This window comes from Labrus bergylta, chromosome 18 (genome assembly GCF_963930695.1).
Source record: "Labrus bergylta chromosome 18, fLabBer1.1, whole genome shotgun sequence".
In the NCBI taxonomy this organism is placed as follows: domain Eukaryota; kingdom Metazoa; phylum Chordata; class Actinopteri; order Labriformes; family Labridae; genus Labrus; species Labrus bergylta.
The window spans coordinates 13,404,317-13,431,008 of NC_089212.1; the positions used below are offsets into that span (position 1 = coordinate 13,404,317).

At 39.6% G+C, this 26,692-nt stretch overlaps 2 protein-coding genes across 4 annotated transcripts; both read right to left on the reverse strand.

Annotated features, from left to right (window-relative positions):
* Positions 1-30: 30 nt before the first annotated feature.
* cipca (CLOCK-interacting pacemaker a) lies at positions 31-4,974 on the reverse strand. Its single transcript, XM_020630123.3, has 4 exons — positions 4,834-4,974; positions 3,657-3,773; positions 2,706-2,875; positions 31-2,386 (listed from the first exon to the last, which is right to left on the reverse strand). The coding sequence occupies exons 2-4, from the start codon at positions 3,760-3,762 to the stop codon at positions 1,595-1,597; spliced, it is 1,068 nt and encodes a 355-aa protein (XP_020485779.1). The 5' UTR covers positions 3,763-3,773; positions 4,834-4,974; the 3' UTR covers positions 31-1,594.
* Positions 4,975-5,508: 534 nt separating this feature from the next.
* Positions 5,509-18,956, reverse strand: pgfb (placental growth factor b). Of its 3 annotated transcripts, none has more exons than XR_010664663.1 (7): positions 18,344-18,955; positions 9,300-9,336; positions 8,020-8,216; positions 7,838-7,913; positions 7,431-7,463; positions 7,255-7,317; positions 5,509-7,020 (listed from the first exon to the last, which is right to left on the reverse strand). XR_010664663.1 is itself a non-coding variant. In XM_029276645.2 (7 exons), the coding sequence occupies exons 1-7, from the start codon at positions 18,530-18,532 to the stop codon at positions 6,999-7,001; spliced, it is 450 nt and encodes a 149-aa protein (XP_029132478.1). In that variant the 5' UTR covers positions 18,533-18,956; the 3' UTR covers positions 5,511-6,998. The 3 variants fall into 3 exon arrangements, 2 of the variants coding, with proteins under 2 accessions (XP_029132478.1, XP_020485768.1); XM_029276645.2 differs by having other exon boundaries at positions 5,511-7,020; positions 7,834-7,913; positions 18,515-18,956; XM_020630112.3 differs by having other exon boundaries at positions 5,511-7,020; positions 7,834-7,913; positions 18,344-18,951.
* Positions 18,957-26,692: the final 7,736 nt, after the last annotated feature.

Consider the following 26,692-nt stretch of genomic DNA (forward strand, 5'->3'; position numbering starts at 1 on the left):
AACCACACAGAATTAGAGACTGAGAGGTAATGATGTTTAACATTTTATGAGTTCATCATTAGTCAAAGTGACTGTTGCTAAGGAAACAAGACAAGTACATTTCACATCAACAGGAAAAGCAATCTCCAAAAAGAAATCTTAATAAAGTTTTGTAACCCTCTTTTGCCCTTTTAAATAAAGGCTGATTTAAATATGTCTTAATGTTGTTGTTACTCATGTTATAGAAAATGTTGCAAGATAAATATTCCAACTGTTGACCTAGATTTAAGACTAAAATTGACCCAATAACGGCTGAACTTGTATTCAAGCTATTCTCTAAAGAAGCAGATCCTAGCTGGGATCTGTACTGATTCAGACAAGAACACAAAGTCTTTGGATGAAATGTAGGACATTCAACTTCCCTTCACATGAAACTCACAATCTAAGCTGCTCAATATTGAAATGAAGTACAAACATTGACATGTTCAGAAAGGCACAGGAACCTAGATTAGCATTTATATTCACATGTTTCGAAACAGAATGCTCATTTAAGGACACGAGTCATAACATCTGTCTAAAATGTTGTCAGTAATCGTATAACTTAGTGCAAGTCTGTGATTTGAAGCTAAAATAAATGTTTTAGCTGTCATTTAAAGTCTAGACTTAATAACATTTACCTTTAGCTGAAATGAACATGGCAGAAACAAAGTAAGTGCAGACATTAGTGAAGTATATGGCTACATAACTTCACTTGCTACAGTTTAAGCTTTCAGTTCTTGACACCATCTTTTTACAAAAGGAGCTTGCTTTGCAAACATTTCCTCTGCATGTGCTTAGTTTCCATCAATGACATGGCTTTAGTCTGGGTCAGAAACATGATAACACATAAATGATACTTAGACCACGTAACAAAATTATATAAAAACAATGTTAACATTTTTCAGTCCATCTAAAATGGTGCTTTGAGCTAAACAGCTATTCTTTGAGAATACAGGCTGTCAGGATACTCTTTCATTAAAATAAGACTTCGGCTCATGCAGTTTAGTTTACTGAGAGTTCAAAACAAAGTAAACGAGTTAAACTGAACAAGACAGCGCCCAGTTGATAAATAATGATTTGGAGGATATTGAAAAGCAGGGCACGTGTGTTCACTCCGGTTTTCTGTTTGATTTAAAACTCTAAATCTTTATCTCTACAGTAATCACATTCAAGGCATGTATGTGTCCTCACATGAGCTGTAAGGCATGCATTTTATGCTATCAGAAGTTCAGGTTATAGAAGCCATAGCCCTATTGCAAGTGATTCTTACCATTTTGAAGCAGGAAAGGCAAGAAATATACTATAGGCAAGGGTTCAAAGAGTCAGCATGCTTTTAAACCTCCACTTGGTAAAAGTACTGTAGGAGTGCTTCAGCTTCAAATATCTTCATAAACCTTGAAATTGAGCTGATTCAGATGATTGTTATAGATTTAGTTATAGTTTTAGTTGTAATGCTAAATGCTGTCATTTTATGCGAAGAACACTGTTATTGTAAATATTTGATATATATGTTTTCAACCTCAACAAATCATCTGGTGACCCTTTGATTTAACTGATGGTTGTGTCCATCATTCATTTATACCAGGACTCTCTGAGCTTTAGCTGCCCATTGCTCCTTGTCTGTGTGCTGCAAAGACAGCTGCAGTTTAGTCCAGAGCTGTGGGTCTCCGCTGCTCAGTGCCTCCAGAAGCAGAGCCGTTTGCTCCTGAAGCTGTTGCAGCTGGCCTTGAGTGCGCTTATTATCCTTGATCAGCTGCTTTGTGCGCATGGTGATCCCCAGTAGGCCAGATACGTTGAGGATGTTGTAGGTATTGCTGAATCGTTTCAGTTTCTCATTGTCCATGGAGAAGGTATCCTGGTCTTTGTCGTTGTACAACATGTTGGTGTCAATCTCAGTCCTAAAATCATCCGTGTAGGGGGGCAGAGAGCTGGCCCCTGCCAACACTGAGAGAGACATATCAGTGAGTTGCTTTTGACTCTCCGCTGCCTGTGCTTGGTTGTCTGCAGCTTTAAAGACTGAGATGGGTTTGATTGTACTCTGCAGTGCTGACTGCGGGCTGGGAGAGGAGCAGAGCCTGTGGCCACGATGATGCCTCCTCTGTCTCTGCTCATATGTTGAACCCACCCTCATCCTGGAGGATCCCACCCTCTTAGTTGGTGTGTCTGCAGGTTGTGGGGCAATTCTGGGATATGACTTGAGGATTGGCATGTGGCGTTTGGATTGTTTTATTTTTTCAGGACCAGTCTTCGAAGAGCTGCTGCTGCCGTTTGGTACCATAGGCTGCAAAAGAACAACCTGTGACTGAGGCACCACTTCCATGGGAGAGGGAAAGCCCCACTGTTTTTCTGTGTGAGTCATGGCAGAAGGCTAAAAACAGACAAATAAAAAGACATGAATACCATCATATTATACATTTATAATACAGTACAGGAATCAAGAATCAGTATACAACTATTATAATAACAGTAAAACTACAAGGGAAATGTAACTATTTCTTAAATTACATTTGCACTCAGAAAAAAAAAAATATTGCCGACTTCATACTTTATCAACTGACAGGGTGAAACATGTAAGAGGCAGGAAGAGATGGCAGAAAAAGACCAAAGGTTATGAGACTATTACAACCCTCCGAAAGAAATAATCAAACAGTGCCTGACAGAGGCAGACACCAAAGCTTGTATTTTACCTGCTTTAAGACAAAATTGTTCATGATGATCATTGGAGATAGTCCAGCGTATGAGCCTCCCATCACAGTCACCTGAGGCCCATTCGGGTCCTGGCCGGTTGTTGACCCATTTATGCCTGCGTCCTCAGAGTCAGTCAGATCGACTGTACTGAGGTACTCCGAGCTGGCATCTGAGAAGGGGAAAGAGAAAACAAATGGATCTCATCATGTTTAAAAGCAACATGTTTACCCTTTCTAGTGTTTCTGAGGGAGATCATTAGCACTATGGAAACAGTGGCAGACACAGGTAAGCTTCTCCAGAGGGCTTTGAAAAGGATACCATTAACCTGATAAAGACGGCGAAAAACAAATCGAGGTAGGTCAGCGCTTATAGAGTATATGAGTCATCACAAATACAGACCAAATGGAAGATAGCTTACAGAAAAGTGTGACCTAGATCTCTAGATTGATAAGTGTAGCGGCGTTCCTGAATATGAAGCCGCTGAGAGGCTGAGGTTGGGCCTGATGTATTTGTCCGACGCGCTTTCAAAAGAATACTGTGATACGTAAAAATAAGTTTGACTTTTTTTATTAACGTAAAAAAGATAATCAACTTAACTTGTAATAACGTGCATTAACTCATAATCACAGTGAGCCAGAAACAATAGCGGTCAACAAAAAATACAGCAACCCAGCTCACCCCCTCTCTTCCACTGAGAACAAAAAGTGAACAGGTGAGTTAAATCAATACAACTCTGCCCATACCCATGTGACCCGACATCCCCCCACTCAACACAATCCGAATAAATGATATAATAATTATAACAATTATATCAATCCATGGCTCCAAAAGTAGTTCTCTGTAATCATGGACATTCTTAATATGTACAATTTAAGAAACATTGGGCAAACACAAAACTTAAATGTAACTATAAAACTATATAACTATAAAGCAACATAATTAAATCGAACCTGAGAAGCCTGAATCTCTCTCCTGGTCAGGCTTGGATGAGCCAAGGTGTGTTGTCCTGGAGAACTGGGGTGTCCTATGTCGGTTATGCCTGCTGAAACTGCTCATGTTTGTCGGCTCTGGAAAAGGGATTTCATTTTAGAGTTAAAAGCTTAACTGTGGAAAAACTTAAATTTTCATTTGCCTTGTATTCAGGGTTTGTAAAAGGCAAAAATTAGAATAAAGGTTGGTTAGACGTGAGAAAAGAGTACAATTTCAAAAAACACTACTTGTAAGCATAGAGTTGCAATTTAGTTTGTTTCGTCAACTTGTTTCATTTCAGTGTCTTCATTGGAGGGAATTGTTCAACTCAGTTATGGAGATCATTGCCCTAAATCAATATTTAGTCCATGCTTACATAAATTAACAGGTAACTTAGTACTGACTGGGTAGTAGGTCAGTACCATCTCCTCGGACAGTCTACTCTACCTAATAAAGGCTCACAAACCAGGAACACTAGATTCTGATGCCTAAACAATACCTCTACAAATATAAACACCGTTCTATTTAAAACCAGAACTTTAAAATGTTTTTTTATACCGACTGGAGTGTAAAGTGCGTTTTAAGCCTGTCATTGTGCAAGTGTAACATTTGTCATTACAATGAAATGTGTTTCTAGCATCTAGATGACCTCATTAAAAAAAAAAAAAAAACTCTCAAATAGGATAAACTTGAGTTTAAAGAAACATTAGATTACATTATTAAATATATATTTATATTTTTCTAAATCCATGTTGGTGTTTTATTAGCCTGTCAGACGAGTTGTACTGTCAGTGTGAGGGATGCTGAGCCGGAACTTTCCATTATTTATACATCATAGAAATCAGCAGCTGATTTTATTACTGTGTTGTTTACAAAAGCAACTTTGACAACACTTTCTTTCGTGGCAGATAACTTACTGGTATTGGCATACACTGGTAAGGAAAAGACGCTGCAACATGTAAAATGATATTAATAAGTAGAAGGGAACACTAGATGTTGTGTTAAGGTTTTTGTTTACCTCCCGTGAGGTGTTAGCTCAGTTAGCTCGGTGACGCTAACTGTTAGCTGTCGTCGCTTCAGCTTGTCCACTCATTCAGTTCACTATGTGGATATTTGCTTTTCATCAGCTATTTAGGTAATGGTTTTACTTTTTCATACCTTTTAAAACGTCGTTTGCTTGAAAAAAATATCCGTTTATGGTGCCATCCGACAAGGTTAGGTATAATAGTTATTTTGTACTGCAGTCTGGTTCCAGTCTGTTTTGCTCCTCCTCTTATTTTTCTTCTTCCCGAATGTTTGACTGCAACCTTAATGTTCATTTACTGCCATCTGGTGGTGATATATGACACCTACAGTCAACTATTATCACGAATATTTTCGGTTTTTTTTAGATCATGTCCCTTTAATCTGATTTGATTTATTTACTGCTGCTATCAAGGCCGTGTTCTACAATTTCTAGTACCTGGAAATGTTCACAAAGACCCCCCTTGGAGTTATAAAAGGGGGCTCATATACCTGTTGCAAAGAGGTGGCCATGGTCAGCTTGGAAGATTTTCTCTACATGATTGAAAGGAAATTAGTGCTTGTTTTGGGCCATTGTGTGCAGCCTTTTAGATATAAAAAATTATATATGATATCAGAATCTAATGGTGACTCTTAAATGCTGATGTGTATCTTATTATTAATATTAAAGTCTATAGTTGGGCTATGCATTAGTTTAGCTTATCGTAATTGTCTGTGCTTTAATATATTAAAATGTGCAGCAATGGCAGCAATTATTTAAATATAATAAAAACGATTAATATTGAAACATGTGCCGTCTATATAAAAATCAATCACAAAAGTCAAACTTTCAACCATAACAATTTAATTATAAAATAAATATTCAAATGAAAAAAAAAAAAAATACTAACACAATAGAAAAGTCACTTATTACATTTTCATAGATTTTCTTTTTTGAAGCACATGAAAAACAAACAGACAAAAAACAAAAATAACCACTTTACAAAACTTCTTCCACTGCAGTGTTTTTTTTTTAAAAAAAAGACAGAAGAACACACCTGTGATGAGGGCTTATGGGAGATTTGTGTCACTGGGTCGGACAAAAAATGAGCGCTGCTTTAGCCCAAAGCACAGAAATGTTTTTATGTCTGTGAAAACTTTATAACCACATTAGATGATGAAAACTAACTAATAATTGATACTCTTTAATTGGGATCAATACCAAATGAACACTGCTTCATTGTATTGATGTGGTATTGATCTTGAAAATCCTACTGGGCTTACCCACTTCCTGGTGTGCTTCAGACAAACGGATGTGTCTGTGTAACTGAAAAGCTTTTTTCTCTCAGACCTGGATACAGTATTCAGAGATAAAGCCACTCACTAGGCAAATCTGTCTTTTAAATTTTGAAAGGATTCAGCAATGATTAGACCCTCTATTAATATTGAACATGTATAATGAACAGTGTATCCCAACCCTTCATAACAACAGAGAAAGAGGGATCGATCCCAGAGAACACTTCATAATTTTGACAATTTTCATAAATCACATTTAGTTATTTATACAAAAATATCTTTGGTCATGCCTTGAGATGTTAAAAATATCTGATAAATGGTATTCTTCTTTAGGTCTGAATTATCATCAAACTCATGTCTGGTCATATTTTTCTTTGAAAAGAGGTTTGACTGTCCATATCAGCCAAAGGCGGATTATGTGACTCAAACCTCTGTCCTAAATCTAATCTTATTTATATGATTGAAAAAGCCAAGGAATCATTTCCCGTGGAGCACTTTGGAACACTATTTCAATAACACAAGAGGGAGACATTTCATTATTGCTTGCAGGAAACAGCTGCAACATTCTCTGCTATGATGAGTCAAGGCTTCTTGGATATTGTTTGAACAAAATGTTGACAATGCTGTCCTTTCTCTGTATTAATAAATATAGGCTCTTAACATCTGTTACCACCTTTAAATACCAAAGAAATGTCCACATTACAATAACTGACACTGTAGTGATATAAGAGAGAAGTCGATGGTCTGTTGGGTTCTACATTGCACTGGCTCCCAGGCGTGTCCATTGCGTCAGTTGTGTAACAGCAGTGTTTCCACCGGTCAAAACAAACTTCCTGTTGAAGCTTATCATTATTAATGCTCTGCCCGTCAGCAGGAGGGCGTGTCGGCAACACAACCCAGCAGTTTGAGTCTCTGGCTGCAGACACAGTGTTAGTGAATGAGCGGAGGACACTCTGGATGCTGCCACTGGGTTGGAAATAAATTATGAGCCACACTGCAACAGGAGGTTTGGTTTGCCACAACAGTTACCTGCGGGGGATCTGGCACCTGAAAATCACAAGGGGGAAAAAATAAACTGAAGTTTGGGTTTTTCATATATATATTTGAATTTCTTCCCCCCAAGATGATTCAAGATTCCTTTAGCTTATAGTTATTTCGACTCTATATCAGACAAGTACACAGTAGAAGGAAAATCCGTTGCATCTGGCTCAAGACGCTAAACAAATTAAAAATATAAATATGTATAAATAATGTAAAAAGGTCATTAGAAATTGCCGTCACCTGTCACATTCTTTTGTTTTTTGCCTCTCCTTTCTCTTCCTTCCTCTTCCTCTTTGCCTTCTCCTGAAAGAAGAACAGAACATTACTCAGGCTATCTGGGAGTCATCTCTGACATGGATTTTATTATTCTTTTCAAAAATGTTCAAATTGACGTTTCAGCAATATACTGTTCTCACCTTTCAACTTTAACAATAGTAGGCTTCTTGATTCTGAGGAACAAGTGTGAAAATTAGAATGAACATTGAGTGTAATAATCATAAGCCAACCATGTCCCTTAGAAACTGTGAGTAATAGCTGTATTCAAATTACTAGCAACTTTTTTCATCTACGTGAGGAAGTGCTACAGTTTTATACCACAGACAAGTCACGGCGGTGGGGGGGGGGGGTGGATTTGTCAGATGTTCATGTTCAGGCAATGAATGTGGTTCAGTTGTTTTCATTTTTTTATATATTTTGGCAGCATCTGTTTCTTACTGGCCTTTTTTTAGCATATTACTCAGATAAATCTCTGAACTTGTGTTTTAGACATGTCTGCCAGAATAAATTTGTTATTTTATAAAGTATTTTTTGTTTTCTTACCTACATTCACATGTCCGATGCACCACAAACGTCATCTCTACATATTCCTGGCCCGGCTCTGATGGCCTGATTTTCAACAGCTGAGTGATCAAACAAGTTATCTTTGTCAATAGAAGCTCTGGCAGTACACACAGTAATAAATCACACACAATGAGACTCACTACATCACACTATGTGCTTGGCTACCTGCATGGTGACATTTGTTGTTTGAGTGGGATGGCACTCTAGGTTTTCATCTCCACAGCAACCCGCACACCTCACCAGCGGCACACAGGAGGGGCTGTAGATGTGCTCCACCTCTGACGGGTACTCCTGCACCACCTCCACCAGCTTCTCTATGGTCCGGCAGAAGCTGCGACCCCACACCTCCTGGAACATCAACACTACGGAAGAGAATGGGAGCCTAAGTTAGTTTAGGGTTACTTTAAGAAGACTATGGGTGGGTTGAAGGTTGAGCGGCCTGATGAATAAATATTTGATTTTCTGTCCACATGTATATTTCTAGCCTACTTTCACAAAGCAAATTATAGTTAAGTTGCAACTTATTTTAGTTTGTGTATGTGAAGCTCAATTACAAATGACAGAAGGGAAAAATATATTCGTACATCTAGAGGCAAACTGCTCTGTTAATATTGCCAAATGTAAACAGTATCAGTCATTTTTCATAATCCCAACAATGACAAATCATGCACACAGAAACATAAAACCAGTTGCGATACGCCACTGAGTATCCTGTTTTCATTTCGGGATAAAAAAAAATTGTTTGTGTAATGTACAGTACGCTTTCCTGTGGGAGTATATGTGTAAAAGTGTTCCAGTTGCACAGTCTGTGGAGGAGGAACAGGGACCACTATGGCAGAACAAACAGAGAAGGAAGAGAAAACAAACATTGGAAACATAGCCACGAACAGAGCTCTGCTGGAGCTGGAGCGGGGCTGCCCTGCGGGCACCTCTGGGACTGCTGTGACCCCCGAGGTCACTGAATGGAGCCTGACAGCACAACAGCTGTTTATAAGAGCAGACAGGCTGGGAGGGGACAGAGGGGAAGCAGCTACAGCAGGGGGATGAGGCCATGAACTATGATGTTGTACAGCAAAGAGGGCCAGTTCACTGACCAGCTCCAGCTCCTTCAGCTGACTGTCTGACTCCTGGTTCTCTAGCGTTTCTGTTAGATATTCTCTAATCCTCTAAAAGCTCCATCTGCTATTTACTTCTCTTCTAGCAGCATTAATAAGTTGGTTTATAGTATATCGTATAGTATATATTTTTATTAAAATAGATCATTAAAAAAAAGTTTGAATGATTACTACAAGTCCAGACATCTTTGTAAAATCACAGAGGAATTTCAATACAGGAATACTTTTTCCTCTCCTGTCACTTTTGTCAGCAATCTTGCTGTAATATAAAGAATCATAAACAACACTTGAAGAAGAGTTTGAGATTTTTTTAAAAGCTTATATTCTTACCTTCTGTTGTACTGTTTATGCTCGACAAGGGTACACTCTGTAAAAAGGAAAAAAAGTCTTTCAGGAAATTTACATGAACAAATAAACACAAATTCAGTGAATAGATCAAAGGAGATAGAGATAAGTCACTGGATCACATGTATACACTCCTCTCAAAATATCTACCACATAAAGATAACGTCATCCTGCAAAAAAATACTTATATCAGTCAGTAATGTATTTTGTTCCCCAGTGGTGAAAGCTGGTACTACAGCAAATTCAAGCATTAATCAAACCTTCTTGCTATAGTGCGATAGAAAAGCGTCTCTGACAGGCAGCAGATCCAGTCGCTCATATTTATCTATCACGTTCTTCTGTTCGTCCAACTGTTTAGCTTCAAAACCTGCTTCCTGTGGTGTAAGATTCATCTCTATATTTATTTTCCCATTCATGGTCTCCCCCCTTTCACCACTCTGTCTTGATTTTTTTCCCAGCATCCCATGATAAACATAGTGCATTTCTCATTGGCCTGGGAAAACACAAAACCTCTTGCTGACTCCTTCACAGGAAAGGAAAAGTAGGTTTGATAAGATGTCCCCGAGAGGAAGAACAAGAATGACGAAATATAACCTGCTTTGACAAATCTCTGCTCATCAATGTCGTTAGGTGCTGTGTCACACGCCTCATGACAGTTATGATGCTAATAGTAAGACTTAACGGAAGATTGTTACATAATAGCAAACCAGGCTTTCCAAAATGATGACATTAAGGGTTGCTGTTGTTTTACACAATGTATCAGTCTCTAAAATGCATCGCATTCCTGGTATAAACCAAAATTACTGTCTTTCAGTACAGTGCTACTCTCTGCCTTATCTACCAAATAATGTGATTAAAAAGGAATGTCCTGATTTTTTGATAATGATACATTCACTGTCGTGCAAAAATGTCAGAGGCCACTGAGATCAGAGTATTTGGGACCGATCAGTCTTCCCTGCAACACCATGTACTCTACAACAGACTTGACATAAAGAGCTTCCAGTCAAACATTCAGGATCAGTCCTCCCTGTGACTGGGGATCCGTTAAGACATCTCCCTTTCCTTCAAAATTGGTTGGTCATCAGGCCAACATGCACAGCTGTTCCTCAGATGGAAGAGTTGTTCTACAGAGAGGCCCTTTATTTGGACTGTTTTGTGAAACATACAGATTCTGATTGTTAAAAAAAGTCGCTTCATTTCGAGGCTCGGATTTCTTTTCTTCTTCTCTCAAGTGATGTCAAGCGGATAAAATAAATCCTTTCTCACTGTTACAGTAATTGCCATATGAGCTGCCCTCTATCGTGTAGCTGTGTCGGGGGAGGATTCTGTGACCTCAGCCTTGGGTTAAGCTTCGACATGGTGTGGAAGCAATCATTGGCACCGCCTGTGGTTGAGCATGGAGGAGTGCCAAATTACGAAAAAAGGCTGCATGAAGATCCTCACGTAGGTTTTTCTATCCCTCTTCCTCCTCATGCACCTAGAGTGATTAATGGATGTTGGGAGGTTACTTTACATCAATGTGCATAAACTTGTCTAGTTAATCCCAGAAGCAGGACTCATTGCTAAGTAATCCTCTCAAGGTTTTTATTTTTCGACCATTTTCGGGGAGTCTTTTACTCCTCAGTGCTGTGTGTCTTTTTCATTTGTTGTTTTTATTATGTGGGTGTAAAGACCTTTGAGACTCACTGTGATCAAGTGCTGTACAAAGAAACTTGACATGACTTAACATGACATAAACTCTTCTCTTTTCTCTGACTGGGCTGGCCATTGTGTCCAACATCTGGGTTTAGAAAAAAACTGCTATGAAGCCATTGAAACCACTCCAACACAATACAAACTAATGACATAACAACCTTCTTCTCATTGTAAAGAAGCCAGAATATCTCCACACTGCAGAATTTAGCAGAATCCTGTTACAACCTGAAACAAACTATAGTGCTGCTAATGTTGATTTAAAAACCAGGGGCTTCATTGGCAAATACACAAAAAAGGTCTTAAAAGGGAAATAAAACAGCTCTTATTACTGCTTTATTATAATAATAATCAACATAGTGGATTTATAATCAGGGTGCAGTTCCCCCAGCCTACTCAGACAAGATGTTTTCAGCTCCTGACATCTGGTTCTCACAGACGTTTAGCTTAGCAGTGCAGTGTATGACTTGTCTTTGACCGCTAGTTTGAGTAAGAGGGGTTGGATTGAAACATTTACAGCAGTGAAAGAAAAACAGTTCTTTAGGGATCACTGCTTATAAAACCAGTCACTTCTGTTTCTGAAGTCTCTGGTGAAAGTTTGTCTGCAGCTCGCTGAGAGTTTGCTCCGTCCTTTGGGTCACAACGAAGGACCTGTTGTGTCTCTGGGCTCCTGCTGTCAGGCCAAAGAGGCTCCGGGCCTCATTACTCTCCACTCCCACACAGCTGAACTGCGTCATCTTTAACCTCTTTGCTTAACTCCGTCTGTCAGAGGAAGGGCAGCATGTGTAGAGAGCAAAAACAAAACTTGATGGGGACCCAGAATAATGGTCATAAAGGATTTTAAACTCTGAGGTTCAAGCTGGGAAGGGGGGCCCGGGTAATTAAACAGCCGTACTATGGTGAATAGCCGAAAAGATCAGTGGACAGCAGCCAGGAAACACTGTGACTTAGACCTTAGATTTACACATGAAGAATAGAAATATACTGATCCATTTTTTTGTCAGTCGAGACTAAATAGACAGAACTTCTCCTGGCTGAATGAACAGCAAAATGATGCAGAGACGGTTAAGACATTCTGGCATCCAAGTGAGACATGTTTTCTTTAGTCTCATGTACACCATTGAAAAAAAATTGAAAACATTTTTTTTTCTCCAAAGGATTTAGGGGTTAAATTGCAATTGCAGTCCTCAACGATTGTTATTGACGCACGCTATAACGAAGGTAATCAAAGTCCATAAAAACGTTTTGTTCCATATGAAACTTGGTAATATGTGCTTCTTTAGAGTGCGTGAAATTGCTTGCATAGATTGTAGATGTTATGTCAAAGGATTGTTTCAGAAAGTGAAAAGACTTAAAGGAAAATGAGAAAACATTTCATAGTTTAAAGGTAATCAAAATAGCTTCGTCCTGGGGTGCTAGATTGCAGTTATGTCACGCGCACCAAGTGCTGAGGCTATAGTCCTTGTTGCATCAACCGTGGGTTTGAATCCGACCTCGGCCCTTTGCTGCATTTCATCCCCCACTCTCTCCTCCCAACATTTCCTGTCTCTCTTCAGCTGTCCTGTCTAATAAAGGCTTAAGCCCCTCCCCCCCCCCAAAAAAAACAAGTAAAAAGTGCTTTGTTAATTGATTGAAATATTAATTACTTCTTAAGGGTGAATAAATAGACTATGAATGAGCTGCATACTTGCTGTTTGGTGATCACTGTCAGTTACATTTACTCTTGAACAGAGTTTGGTGATAGGGGGGATGTATGTAGAGGGGGAAAGTAGCTAAACAGTTGTTAAAAAAGCAAAGTTGGCAAAGATCCCAGCCATAATCCAGATCAGGTAAACATCTGCATCACAAACTCACTGATAATATAGGTCACAGAGGGGACTGTGTCATGGTTTTGGCCTGCCTGAAGCTTTACTGTGAACACAGGACCACACAGGACAGAATGCGCTAAAGCAGAACAAGTGAATACAAACACAGAGACAGCTAGACGAGTGAGAAAACAGAGCTACCTCCCTGTCTCGCTGAGCCTCTTCATCCATCCTTTATCGAGAGCCAGATTCCACATCATCAACACCATGACCACAACATTAATTCTCAGGCCTCTCACGGGGGCCTGCAGGTCACTGTATCTGTTCTCCACCACTACAAAAAGAAAGCACGGCTCTGTTTTGTATACACACGGTGGGTGGACCTACAAGGACAGCAGTGCTATTACAACTCTGACAGTATCCAGCTGGGTCTCTGGGGGTGGTCAGGTCAGGCCTTGTGATCACAAAGCACTGCCAAAACACCAACAGACTTAAACAGAGCGTGTGGTAAATGTGCCACAACAATCTGTTGAGTAATCTGGGTGAATGGAGCCTTTGAAATCCAGAGTTACTCTACAGATTAGAGGACAGACACACTTTTGGTTTGTGTGTCACACAGGCTCAAAGCCTCAAAGTAGCACACATAAACAACCGAGTAACTGTCACAGACCTTAAAAAGGGATTAAAACTCTGAGAAAACACAACGTAGGAACAACACATTTTGACTAATATGCACATAAACTGTCCTACTGAGACTTAGATACAAAGTTTGATACCACTGAAGCGTGAGTCAGCACATTATGCTAGTTTAGCTAAGTATGACGTCTGGAAACAAGGGGGAAACAGCTAGCCTAGGACTCAGTCGAAAAATCCACCTATACAGTGTTTTATTCACCATATTCACACAACAGCCACTTTTGATTCTTAAGTTATTAGTATTTATTTTTTATTTTTTTATTTTTTATTTTTTATTTTTTACCATTTCCTGATTGATAAGGAGATTAAAAGACAATGGTTTGTAAAAAGTCAATAAGTACCATTTAGCCACTTTAGCAACTGGCTCAATGCTGTTGTCAGGCAGTAGCTAATGGGTTCTCTCATTTAAAAAAAAAAAAAATTAAGCTCACTGCCCCTCCAGATTTAAGTGTCATATTTGCTGCATTTATATTGCTTGCAACCCGTGTAAAGCAGTATGACAACTTTAGTACATTCTGCCCTGAGCTTTATGTCAGGGTAACGTTTCTGTTGTGTGAATATGGTTAATAATCACAGGTTGTGGTTTATTTTCTTGCTGTGTCTTCCAGGAGTCTCTGCTTTTCATTTCTTGGCCAGTTTACTGTTGCATGTTAATTTATGCTAACTGTCTTCTTTTATGCAGAAGAACAAGCACAACTTTGATCTTATGATCTACTCCACAGCAAGGGATGAGTAAGTATCTCCTCAATAATGTCAACATATTTGTCCAAGAATGCTTTTAAGACTTATTTCCACTTGAAGATAGGAGTCTTTATTTTAAAAAATTGTGTCTTTCATGGAAACATTTCAAGAAATGTTGTTTCGTTGATTAGTAGACTAAAAAACTTCTGGTTGCTGGTGGCCTATATTGGCTAGCATGCGCGCCCCATGAACAGAGGCTGTCGTCCTCAGAGCGGAAGGCCTGGATTTGGATCCGACCTGTGGCTCAGTTCCCACATGATATTCCCCAGGCTCTCTCTCTCCCTGATTTCTGATTCTATCACTGTCCTGTCTTTCAGATAAAGGCATAAAAGACTAAATAAATCCTTACAAAATAAAAAATAAAAACTTCTAAGATTTATTGAGAAAACTTAAAGTTGTCTAGTGACCAGGAAGAGGTAAAGGTCCGTAAAGATGTTGATTTAGATAAATGACAAAACGACATTTCCTCAGTGTAAGTCAGTTAATGCATACACAAATGTCCCCCTCAAGACTCACCAACACACACACAACCACTGTAGGCAATAAACCATGCATTCTGTCTACAACACACACACACACACACACACACACACACACACACACACACACACACACACACACACACACACAACACACACACACACACACACACACAGACACACACGACATAGGTCTTGAGATAAGGCTGACCGGTGGTAATTGTGGTCTCTATTACAGTAAACGCTGTTCTCCCTGTGTAAACCACAGTAAATTACATCCAGATGGGAGATTAAAGCTTGCTGAGTAGACGGCTGCCCCGAGCGCCACTGCTCCTCCTCCTCCGCAAGAGGAAGGAGAAATCCATATTTCCTGATTGCGATTGCAACCTTCCCTTGGGTCAGGACATTACAACTAGAGAGAAATACCACAACAACGCAACAACAGCCTTATCACTCAGCAGGTCAGTCCAACTGTATGGCCTAGCATTCAGACAGCTGAACAAGAAACACACAGAGAGACACTTTGACTGTTTGATCGCTAATGAATGAGATGCATCTTGTCAAAAACGGTGTCTCTTAAATTCTGAGAAAGCTTTACTTGATCTTTGCTGTTGATGTTTTGTATTTTAAGAAACCATCTGCCTATGAAACTCTATAGTAAGTACTGGAAATGTGATCTCTTGCCATCTAGACTTTGTTAAATAAACAAGAATTTTGATCACAAAACACAGACACGTGAGTGAAACAGATGGCCACATTCAAGTATTGTTTTGCTGCTGGTGATGATGTTAAGGAAACACCTGTTAAATGTCATGTTCTCACACATACACACACAGAAACAAGTGCAAAATCTTAACTGTGAGACATTGGAAACAAATGAGTTTGGCCACATCTATGTATTTATCCAAGGAACATGTTCTATTCTTTTCAAACTCAGATAATTTCATAACCTCATGCCAAAGAGGCTTTTCATTTGTATCCTTCACTGAACATTTTTGGAGTTGAGGAGTCTGGACTCTGGTGTTTCTTCCTGGAATCACTGAATAAATTCAGTTAAGGTCTGGATTCGTTGGTGCAAGATTTCAAGTGCATTTTTTATACGTACAATCACGATGGGCAGGAGGCAACAAGTACTGCACATTTTGGCACTGATGCCGTTTAAACACACTCCTACATGCGCAGTGTTTGAGATAGAGAACTGAATAGACAAGCAGACTGTTGAGGAATGTGGGCAAAATAAAGTGTGTACAGCGGTTATATCATATTCTTCATTAGACAGTATTAGTGACAGGGTTAACGAGGGTTTACTATTGTTCCAAAGGGAATACCAGGTGCTTCCACCCACTTGCATGAGTCATGTGTGCATGGAAACAGAACTGGTGAAAGAATTAATAACAACAGAAGGAAATAAAAGCCCACATGATTTAGATCATACGAATGGGACATTAATAATTCTCAAAGACATTTTGAAGCCATTTACTGCTGTATTACAAAAATTACCGTTTCTATACAAAAGCTTGGATGCCCTTTGACATTCATAGTTTATAAATGGTCAGGCCTAGATGCATCATTTCATACTCATCTGCGGCCATCTTCTCAAATTTCAACATATTGATGCTTGTACTTGACCTTTTCACGTACAGTAACATTATTCTGATTTCAAAGTATACCAACAGATTAAACAATCTAAACATAATGCAAAAAATAATGCTTGACAGCATGCAGGACCACAAAGATCATCTGCCTTGTACATGCAGTGAATCCCTGAGCAGAAAAAGATGGAACCAACCCCAACCTCTCTTGGCCATACTTCACATTTCATGAACGTGAATGATTTCATGAGTCACAAGGCCTCTGATGACAACTGCAGCTGCAACAGTGGTGAACATCATCATTATGAATTAATGGCACGTGGGTAATGACTTGCAAAGGCAAACTTTTATGAGGAGCATTTCCAACCACGTGGCCACTGTTTGATTTTTCCACTCTGTCACGCCAGTCTGACGGTTTACTGAGGGAACTGGCAGCACACACACCTAGAAGAGTCTCAATTTGTCAATAAGGCTCGAAAAGGGGCTGCAATGGCATGAGTGGCTCTTGATTTAATAAAAACTTTGCACTAAGGCATGGACCACTTCCTTTAAAAAACGTCAACATAAAGCATTAAGGGAAATTAAAAGTAAGAGAGAGACCCAGTAAGGTTGATGAATCTCACTGTCAGTTTTCTGACAGTTCAGGTTTCCCCATGTCTTTTAACCTGCTGCACCTTAAGGACCCTGGATTTTGTCACTCATACTTTTTACGAGCAAGCCTTGAGCTTATTATCAGGATTAATAAAGATGTGGGGATCCCATGCGTCTCCCACCCACTCTTAACTCTGAAACAGCTGCAAAGTCTCCGAATAGAGAATCTGGATTGACTTGGAGCTTTTTTTCCCCAATATCCAGAGCCCAAGATTCTATATGTGGACTTCAGTCTGGCTGAAAAGGAACTTCTGCAGTGAAACTTTAACAGCAACAGTGTATGAAGGGTGACAGTTGCAGTGAATGGCCTGGTTTTGCATTAAACATGAGAACCATCAGAGATCGCTGCCAGCCTTCAGCCACCTCAGGACGAAATCAGAGACTGAATGGATGCAAGAGAATGAGAGTTACTTGGCATATGCCCGGCTGTCCAATGGCACATCCACTAACAAGTGTGTCACAGGTCTCTGAATAAGTTCTCAGCTTTGTACTGTTCTGGCACTATTTCATTAACGGACTACAAAATAATGCCAGCCAACAGAGAACAGAACAGCTTTTTGTTAATTCACTGCCAGCCTGACAATGATACGACTGGCCTGAAATCCAATTCATTAAAATGTTTTTGGAATGACATGGTTTCATCTTTTTACCCCCATTTGACATGCAGATCTACTGAGATAAAACAAAGCCATGTGCACTCTAAAAGGAAAGAGTGAAAGATTGTAAACTCTCCTGCCAGTTTTATTTGATGCACTGCCATGACTTTCTGTCAGACCAAGCAGCTTGCAAACTTTTGAAACTAACCATTCAAATGTGTTATGAAGTTTCCTCATTGGAGGAATTTCCCACCAGCATGTGAATTCACAGTGTTTCCTTAATAGAAATGTACACTATAAACAAGGAAAGGAATAAAGATACCATCATTCAGAAGAGGGAATAATCCATGTCAGTGAAACTGGCTTGTAAAGTATAATGCGTCTGTAATTACAAGCTTAGTATGCTTTGCCAAATATAACAGTGAGTCACTTTGCATCCAGTGTTCCATGTGGAGGGATGCAGTTTGTCACGTTCCATCTTATGAATGAGTGGAGCAGGATAGAGCTCATTCAAAACGTATGAAGGTGTCAAGGGACAATAATTATCACTCGTCATCAACATACTTTCACTAACTCGATAAAGACCATTGTCACATACTATTTAAAACTCGAAAAGAATTGCCATTATTTCACAACTGTTCAAAAGAAAGTAGCCTAGACCTATAATCGAGTTAGAGTATTGAAAATCTTTATCATTGCGGTACTTTTACATTCAATTGACAGAAGTCCCATTCTACATTTCCTTAGTATAAAGTTTCACTTTACATAACGTCCTACCTGTGCAGGTGAGAGCAGCAGATAAAGCGTCACCGCAGTCTGGATGACAAAACCGACTTTCATTTCGTGATGTCTGCGAGTGAAAGACGGTGCTGATGGCTCCCGATGAGTACAACAAAACAATTCAACCAAAGTCCCAAACAACGCAGACAAGAGAAAAGAGATGCTGACCGGGAATTTCCGAGTCATCCGCTGCCGGCTGAGAGTGAGTGCAGTCACGTAGCTCCTTCTGCGCGTGTAACCTGATGATGAGGAGTGAGCTTTGTAATGAATAAGGCCCCAGAGGCGTGCTGGATGAAGCTTGGGTGATTAAAAAAAAAAAATACAGTCAAGAAGAAATTGTTTTAAAGTCTCATAGTGAAAAAAGAATTGAAGCACACAAGTTGATTTTAAGTCTGCCGCTTTGACAGAGCATTTTTCCTGCAAAAAGTAAAACAAAAATAGCCTTTTTCAAAATCCCAAATTCGCTCCAACTCTTCAGTCCTGCTTCTCTGAGCTCCGAGCTGCAGGAAAACACACTTGCCTCTAATTGCCCCACACTACCTTTTCACAAGCTGACCATTTAAATCTCCTCCCCCTGTTCAGTGTCCTCCTCTCTCTGCCTCATCTGCCTGCACAAATCTCAGCCGCTCTTCTTTTTTTTTTTTATGGCCACATTAAGCTGTGACATATAGCAGTAATTTATGAGATGCTTTCAATGGTTATCACAGAGATAGTGACTCATGCTACTGATGCTGCATTTCTGAGTTCTAGACTATACAGCACGGCACAGGTGATTTACGCTGTAGATGTAGAGTATACTGAGAAACTCAGTACTGAGTGTTTGTGTGAGGGCTATCCAGGCAAGGTAAACATTTAGAGATTCTTTTTCTTTGGTGACATGCATGGTAAACTCATTGCTTGGCTCTGGGATGCACAGTGATTTTCCTCTGCGGTTTGAGTCAAGTTTGAAGAGACAGAAATGGGAGATTCCATTACTGTTGACACGTAGAGATTATCTTCAGTGTGGGACTTCTGTGTTTGGAGAAAGCCTGGAACGAAAGGATTCCTTGTGGGCTTCCACACATTCCTTTAACACTGCTGAATAGCTCCTCTTGCCTCCTTCTATTGTACAGACCACACTCAGGAGTGTGCAGTTTCTAAACATCTCAAGCACTTCAGGCAGAGTGAGACATCCCCCCATCTCTATCGTGCTGGATAGAGCATCAGAAAGTGCAACCAATCAGGGTTTTGAGAGACATTTCCTTTAATTATGCTGGGCAGCATCACAGTAGTTTCGGCCTAAATTGTATCTCTGCATGGCAATGATGGATGCTGTTGGAAATTCAGGGAGACGACAGAATGGAAGCAAAGCAAACTGTGTGTTCTTCGAAGGAACATGACTCTGCAATTACCTCTGTTTTAGCTCTGTCTCTCCAGCTGTGCTATCATTGTCTGGGTGGTGAAAGTTTTATTTTACAACAGTATCAATCTACTCTTTATTCACTGTCTAGTTAGCCGTCTTATTGCAGAAGTTCAGAAAATCTATGGACCAAAGATTGTTCAGAGTTTGTTCTTAGCTTCTAAGAGAATATATAAACCTAAAGTCAAAGCAAAGCTGCAGTGTACTGATATAGCTGAAGCATTGTTCAAGTCTATTTAAAAAAAGAGACAGCTAAACATGGTGTTGACAAGGGCGAACCAGTAGCAATGGCGCAAAAGAATTAAGATTGGAGAAACAGGCTTTAAATACAAATAGGAGGACATTTCAGAGCACATAGACATTTAAAAAAAAATGCAACAACAGAAAAATTGCAACTAATTTAAAATGTTGCAAACAGGAATGTATACTTGAACATCCCAAAAAAACTACAATAACAAACTATGCACAGCAAACGACCCATCAACCCAGAAATAAGCAGCAGTAAAACACAACATAGCAAGTCATCACGACAGATCTGTGTCAGTGTGTGTGAAGTTGCATTGTTTCTAAATGGGCTTCTAACCGCAGCTAATTGCTACAAGTTTTGCTCTGCAGAACAGACAGAGCTGATCCCTGCCCATCATCTAACCGTCTGCTCAGTGATCTATCTGTGTTTTTTTAACCTGCATTGGCTGTTAGAGCCAAATGAGAGCACACCAAATGTTTTCACCGTAAATCCATGCTGACAAGTGACAAGACAAGCAAACTGGCTTGACTGATAGTTATATTCTAGAGGGAGATGGATGGCTGTTGTCATATTGTGAAAAACCTTGCAGCTGCTCAGTGACTTTGCAAAATACTCAAAGTTGAATATCAGTAGCCATGAAACATAGACAAGGACGTATCATTTCCAAGCTTTATTCAAATAAAGCTCTATCTATTTAAATGAATGAATCAAGTCCTAAAAGCACCAGTGTTAGGGGTCTTTATCCTGCCTCTCCAGAAAATGTTTATTTTTTTCATCATTGATGAGAAGAAGACTTATTTCAAGTTTAGAAGATTAAACAGATCTACAAATACAAAAACATCACTAAAGCTCCTCTCTAATTTGTTTTGTTTTTTCCGATGAGGTTTTCTAAATGAGCCCTTGAAGTCTGCAGTGTCTCTTGATGTTGGGAAGACCAAACCGTTTCTCTCAGGAACTGGAGTGCAAAAGTACGCACATTTTCCCTTTTTTGCTGTTGACCCCTCATTTTCCCAGATTGCTGAGGAAAAGGTAAACAAATGAACAACATTAATGATGTCCATTCATCATTGTTGGGGCAGCTAGAGGTTCCTCCACAGTGGGGCCTTCAAGGGGAAGGTAGAGAGCCCCTCGCTGTGAGGATCTCAGAAAAGTTAGAGCCTTAGAAGTGAGAAGGGCATTTATTGTCCGTGTGCTATGATTTAAATTAGTGGATTACCACTACATAAAAACATCTACAAGCTAAAGTAATGAAAAGTCATTGAGCAGACAACTTGAACAGGAGGGAGATGATGTAATATGATTTTGGTCACGATGGAGCACCTGGACAGCCGACCCAAACAGGATACGACAATATTTAACACCAGACCCTTACTTCCTGTCATTAATTGGACGGGACATGCAATGAATCTCTTCCTCCTGCACTGACTGTATTATTGTAAAGAAATCTATATTTAAATAAGTGGTAAATAGGAAGTGCTCCAGCCATGAGTAACAAGCTGCTTACTGTTGCCTAAGGTGATTAGTATTATATCACAACAAGTTCTTTCATTTAAAACATGTGGAATCCTGTTTACATGGACATGCTCTATTTTTGTCGCAGACATTTTTTTTGTTTCAAGGTTGTCAGGTGTCATCCTGTTTTCATGCCCCGTCTGCTCATGTTTTGCATTGTTTCATTCTGTAGGAAGTTAGCATGTTAACAGACATTTATAAGTTATTTTTAGTCTCAAAATACCATGAATCAGTCACTGCAGAAATCTCCAGATACTCTTTAGCTTTATGCAGCTGTCTTGGACATCACGATGTCAGATTTAGTTTTGGGATTTTTGTGCCTTTAATGTAGCGATAGGACAGTGGATAGATTTTGCTGGAAATCTGGGAGAGAGAGTAGGGAATGACATGCGGGAAGGGAGCCACAGGCCGGATTTGAACCTGGGCCGCCTGCTTTTTTTGGAGGACTGCAGCCTCCAAAAAAGGGGCACGTGCACTAACCACTGCGCCACCAGCGCCCCATGATGTCAGTCATGTTGCAGTAAATGTAGGCTATGAAAGGATTGCATTATTATGTCAGTAAAAATATGCCTAGTTTTTCTGTTTATTTTGAAAAGCAATTCTAACAAACCATATGCCATTCAGTGTTAAACCATAGTTTAAAATGTTAGACTTCTGCGCTCTTGTACAGCTTTAACATTATTGGATATAAACTACCAAAGATTGCATGAAATTAAGCATGAAGTTAGAGCTAAGACGTGGCTAGCATAGCCTAGCCCTGTGGTCTCCAACACATCGCTCGCATGCAACAGGGCTTTCAGTATAGGTCTCCAAGAGGTTCACGGACTGTGTGACCCAAGTGCTTGAAAAACCCTCCCTCCTCTAATTCAGTGAAACACAGAGATGTCCCACCCCTCAAGGATAAAATAATAAGATAGGCCTTATCAGCTGTAAATAAAAAGGTGACACATCTGTTACGTTGATAAAAAAAAAATATCTGTCAAGTTTGTGAATTCCTGAACCAATCACAACAAATGTAGCAGCAACCTAAATTGACATGTCGGTTAAGTTCAACTGTACGCTGAGCTTACTGAGGAGGATGTGCCATATCGCAAGCCTGTTTAGCTGATGTTTAGCAGATGGACAACAAAGGTGGCCATGCCAAGAAAAAGTAGAAAACATGCTATTTTCACAATTAAGGAGTGGGGAATAAGTTTCTTTAATGAACATAAAGGACAAGTGTGTGCGTCACTCTGAAGTCCATAGACACTTTGCATGGGACTACAGGTGCACACCCCATAAAAGAACAAGAAGCCATTCAACAGCAGTGGTGGTATCATGGTGAAGAAGGGCATCATCCAGGATCCATAAAAGTAAGCCTGAAATAACATCCGCTATTGCTGATGTACAGCTTGGTGCTAACACAGTGTCACATAGAGTATCTGTGCTTCTTGCAGATTCAGTGCGGCAGCTGGAGTGGGACATGACCATTTACTGTTGTAAACACAGTCTCAGTGATGTCACCTGTTGGTTTCCGAAGCCCAATTTTGAAGCCCGTCAATGGGGGTCCCAATACTGAAATTCCAACTCAACCAAATTTTTTTTGTTCAATATTAACGAGGTGCAGCTGAAGCGGGCGTTAAGTCTCAAGACAAGTACAAGTTATAGAAAAAAATGTACCCCTTTTAAAGTGTTTGCAGGTAAAATAAAGAGCTATTCAGACCCCGATAAAGCTCTGTTAGTATTGTTTTTGTAAGTTTAAACTCACATGTAAAGATTACAGTCTGAGGTGTTTTGGCTAATTGTGTGCTAAAGTTATTTTTGCGAAAAGAACTGATGAATGGACTGTTAATGAAGACTTTGTCACCACACATGGGCTTCAACATTCTTTTAAACCACAAATTGTGTATTTAACATTTCAGTTTGGATTATGCTGTAGTGTTCATTGGTGGGCTTTAGAGGTGTTGGTATGCTGATTTCCCCCTGCTTCCAGTCTTTAAGATAAGCTAAGCTAATCACCTGCTGACTCAAGCCCCTTACTTAGCATACGGATGTTGGTGGTATCAATTCTCTAATCCCACATTGCAGGAAAATGAACATGTATAAAGCCACATTGTGCTTTTGATCGTGGATTTAGTCACTTAAGAATCTTTTTGCTAACAATAACATACAGGCTTGTTAACTCTTGCTAACATCCCCAGACTGACAGACAGGATATAGTAGAAAGATCTCTAATGCTGTTAACCCCCAAACAACTGAGTGAGGTGACCAGGAGCACAGCAGCAGCAGCTCTCCGAGAGGAAACACAGTGTTTATCTAAGATACAATTACCTCAACTCCACAAGCTTGCAGTTGGTAATATACTGTAGAGAAAGAAAAACAACACTGAGAGTGAGTTATCATGGCTTGTGTCATTTCTGGTTGTAAAAGCTGTTAGCTTTATAAATGAAGAGCGAGTGGTGGAAACTGTGCCGAAGTTGTCCGCAGTCAGGGAGCAGGTTATAACTCAGGCCTGTGGTGATATTCTAAACTCCATTAAGAGGTCCCACATGTGGAGCACATTCTCAAGTTAATGGGTGGACGCTGTTGGTGGTGGTTCAGCCTGAGCCATTAAACAGATAAATTAGATGTTTTTAACATCTCTCTCATGTTCAAACATTTTCATTAAATTATAACAACAAGATGATGTTGAATGTAAATAAAATGTACATTTCTGTGATCTCCAGCAGGTGTACTGCAGCAAGCCTTGGATTCCTCTGTAAACACACACCCTTGAACACTAGAGGATTTCTTTCAGTCTTCTGACATGTTAGCAAAAGAGTTAAAGGAGGTTGACGCTAATGGAATGAACCTTTAAATAGCTAATGTTTGCTCTGAGATCGATTGGAAGCCAGCTTAGATTAATTCCTAGAAAAAAGAGACATTAAAATAAACATGAGCTCAATTAGGCAGCGAGATTTACTGGACTGCAATCGCCCCTCAGTGCTGTTGTTTATTTTTATTTTATGTGTAAGTAGTGTTTTTAAAAAACCTCAAATTAGTTTATCCTCCCTCTGGAAATATGTATAAGACTTTTAAAAGGTTTTCTCAGAAAACATTACCATCAGCCACAGTCACAAAGTGAGTCCAATATAACTAACAGTAACACTTCTGCAATAGCTTTAATAAAGCATTACACTTAAACTTACATGAGTTTTGAGCTTTTTTGTGGCGATAAACTTAAAATGAATGTTTTCATTGAAGTTTTAATGTTTGTCTTTGCAATGGAGCACATAACTAATCCTATAAAAGAATTCACATTTTGTTTTTTTAAAGGATTACACCAATACTTTAAAAATATTATAATTTGCTTTCAGGCTGACATTAGAATTGAAGATCAATGAATGCTACACTCATGATTGTTGGGTTGAAATGAGTATGCATACGGTTAGCCGAACTTAGCTTAGCTTATGTTAGCACTAAGGGAAAAATTACAGACTTATTTTAAGGTTACAAAATCCATCTATCTGTCTTTATCAGGCCGGATTTGAACCTGGGCCGCCTGCTTTTTTTTTAGGACTGCAGCCTCCAAAAAAGGGGCACGCGCACTAACCACTGCGCCACCAGCGCCCCACGATGTCAGTCATGTTGCAGTAAATGTAGGCTATGAAAGGATTGCATTATTATGTCAGTAAAAATATGCCTAGTTTTTCTGTTTATTTTGAAAAGCAATTCTAACAAACCATATGCCATTCAGTGTTAAACCATAGTTTAAAATGTTAGACTTCTGCGCTCTTGTACAGCTTTGACATTATTGGATATAAACTACCAAAGATTGCATGAAATTAAGCATGAAGTTAGAGCTAAGACGTGGCTAGCATAGCCTAGCCCTGGGGTCTCCAACACATCGCTCGCATGCAACAGGGCTTTCAGTATAGGTCTCCAAGAGGTTCACGGACTGTGTGACCCAAGTGCTTGAAAAACCCTCCCTCCTCTAATTCAGTGAAACACAGAGATGTCCCACCCCTCAAGTATAAAATAATAAGATAGGCCTTATCAGCTGTCAATAAAAAGGTGACACACAGACTTATTTTAAGGTTACAAAATCCATCTATCTGTCTTTAAGCACATTTTCACACCTATACTGTAGATTGTTTGCTCTGGTCTGAATCATGGACCAATTTGTTACATTGTTGCATAATGTAAGTTTGGGCTGTATTCACAAAGTGATATTTACGAGAAGACCAAAATGTATGATGTGCTCTAACAGGTCAGAATTTCTTGCGGGAACCCCCCCCCCCCCCCCCGAAAGTAAACACAGTAAGTTGACTCCTTGGCTGTGGCTGCTCCAAAGCCTTTTGAATTTCAAAATGGACAGACAACTACACGGTTTTATGTTGGTTCTGGTCATTGGTTTATATATGTTTGCATTTGTCACTGTAGGCAAATGATACAGTTTGAAAATGAGGTGCAACTGTGGCTCCAAAATAATATGTTGATGTACTGTAGTAACCGAACGTGCTTATAAAGACAGTTCAGGAGAAGGTGCATGCTATTCATCCTGAACCACGACCCGCTCATGACTTATATAGTCATCCGACCAAATCCAGGGTCCAGGGTTTATCATGCTGCTGTTATGGTAGTGAAAGACTTACAATCCTCCCCATAATGCACTGCGGGACTGGCTATTTTAGCTTGTTTCATCCCAATACGTGCAATGTTTCCTGCAGTTAGGTCAGATTGAGGTCGGTTCATGTTCTTACTATAAAGGAACCAAAGCAGAGTGTGTCTAGCTATGGTTGTTTCGTCTGCTCAAGGGTTCGATTGACAGCTTTCACATGAACAAACTGAACTAACTTGGCAAATGGGCTTGAGTTTGTTTTAACTGAAACAAACAGGCTAGGTGTGAAAATGCCTTCAGAAATATATAATGTATAACAATGACTAAAGGATTCTTTCCCCAAAATGCCATACTAATAAAACAACACGTGCTTAGATCCAGATGAAAATAAGTATTAGGAAAGATAATCATACTGTGATTGCTCAAGTCCTGATTCTAAAATCCTCAACAGATAACAAAGCAGCCACAGTCATTCTGTCCAAATAGATTAAACCCACAGAGGAAAAATTTCAAAGGCAAAGATTTCGAGATCTGATGGTGAAATAGGCTATGGTCTTTCAGAGGACGAGCACTGAGAGGAAGAGTACAGAAGTAGGCCATGGCTCGACA

What these genes read in the sequence shown, in the direction of transcription:
- cipca (XM_020630123.3), bottom strand. Translation starts at nt 3,762, where the DNA reads ATGAGCAGTTTCAGCAGGCATAACCGACATAGGACACCCCAGTTCTCC. An exon ending in GAGAGATTCAGGCTTCTCAG is followed by an intron (nt 2,876 to 3,656) that starts GTTCGATTTAAT and finishes TCCCCTTCTCAG; the next exon opens with ATGCCAGCTCGGAGTACCTC. An exon ending in ACAATTTTGTCTTAAAGCAG is followed by an intron (nt 2,387 to 2,705) that starts GTAAAATACAAG and finishes GTCTGTTTTTAG; the next exon opens with CCTTCTGCCATGACTCACAC.
- pgfb (XM_020630112.3), bottom strand. Translation starts at nt 18,532, where the DNA reads ATGACTCGGAAATTCCCGGTCAGCATCTCTTTTCTCTTGTCTGCGTTG. An exon ending in TGCTGCTCTCACCTGCACAG is followed by an intron (nt 9,337 to 18,343) that starts GTAGGACGTTAT and finishes TCCTTTTTACAG; the next exon opens with AGTGTACCCTTGTCGAGCAT. An exon ending in CATCGGACATGTGAATGTAG is followed by an intron (nt 7,464 to 7,833) that starts GTAAGAAAACAA and finishes CTTGTTCCTCAG; the next exon opens with AATCAAGAAGCCTACTATTG.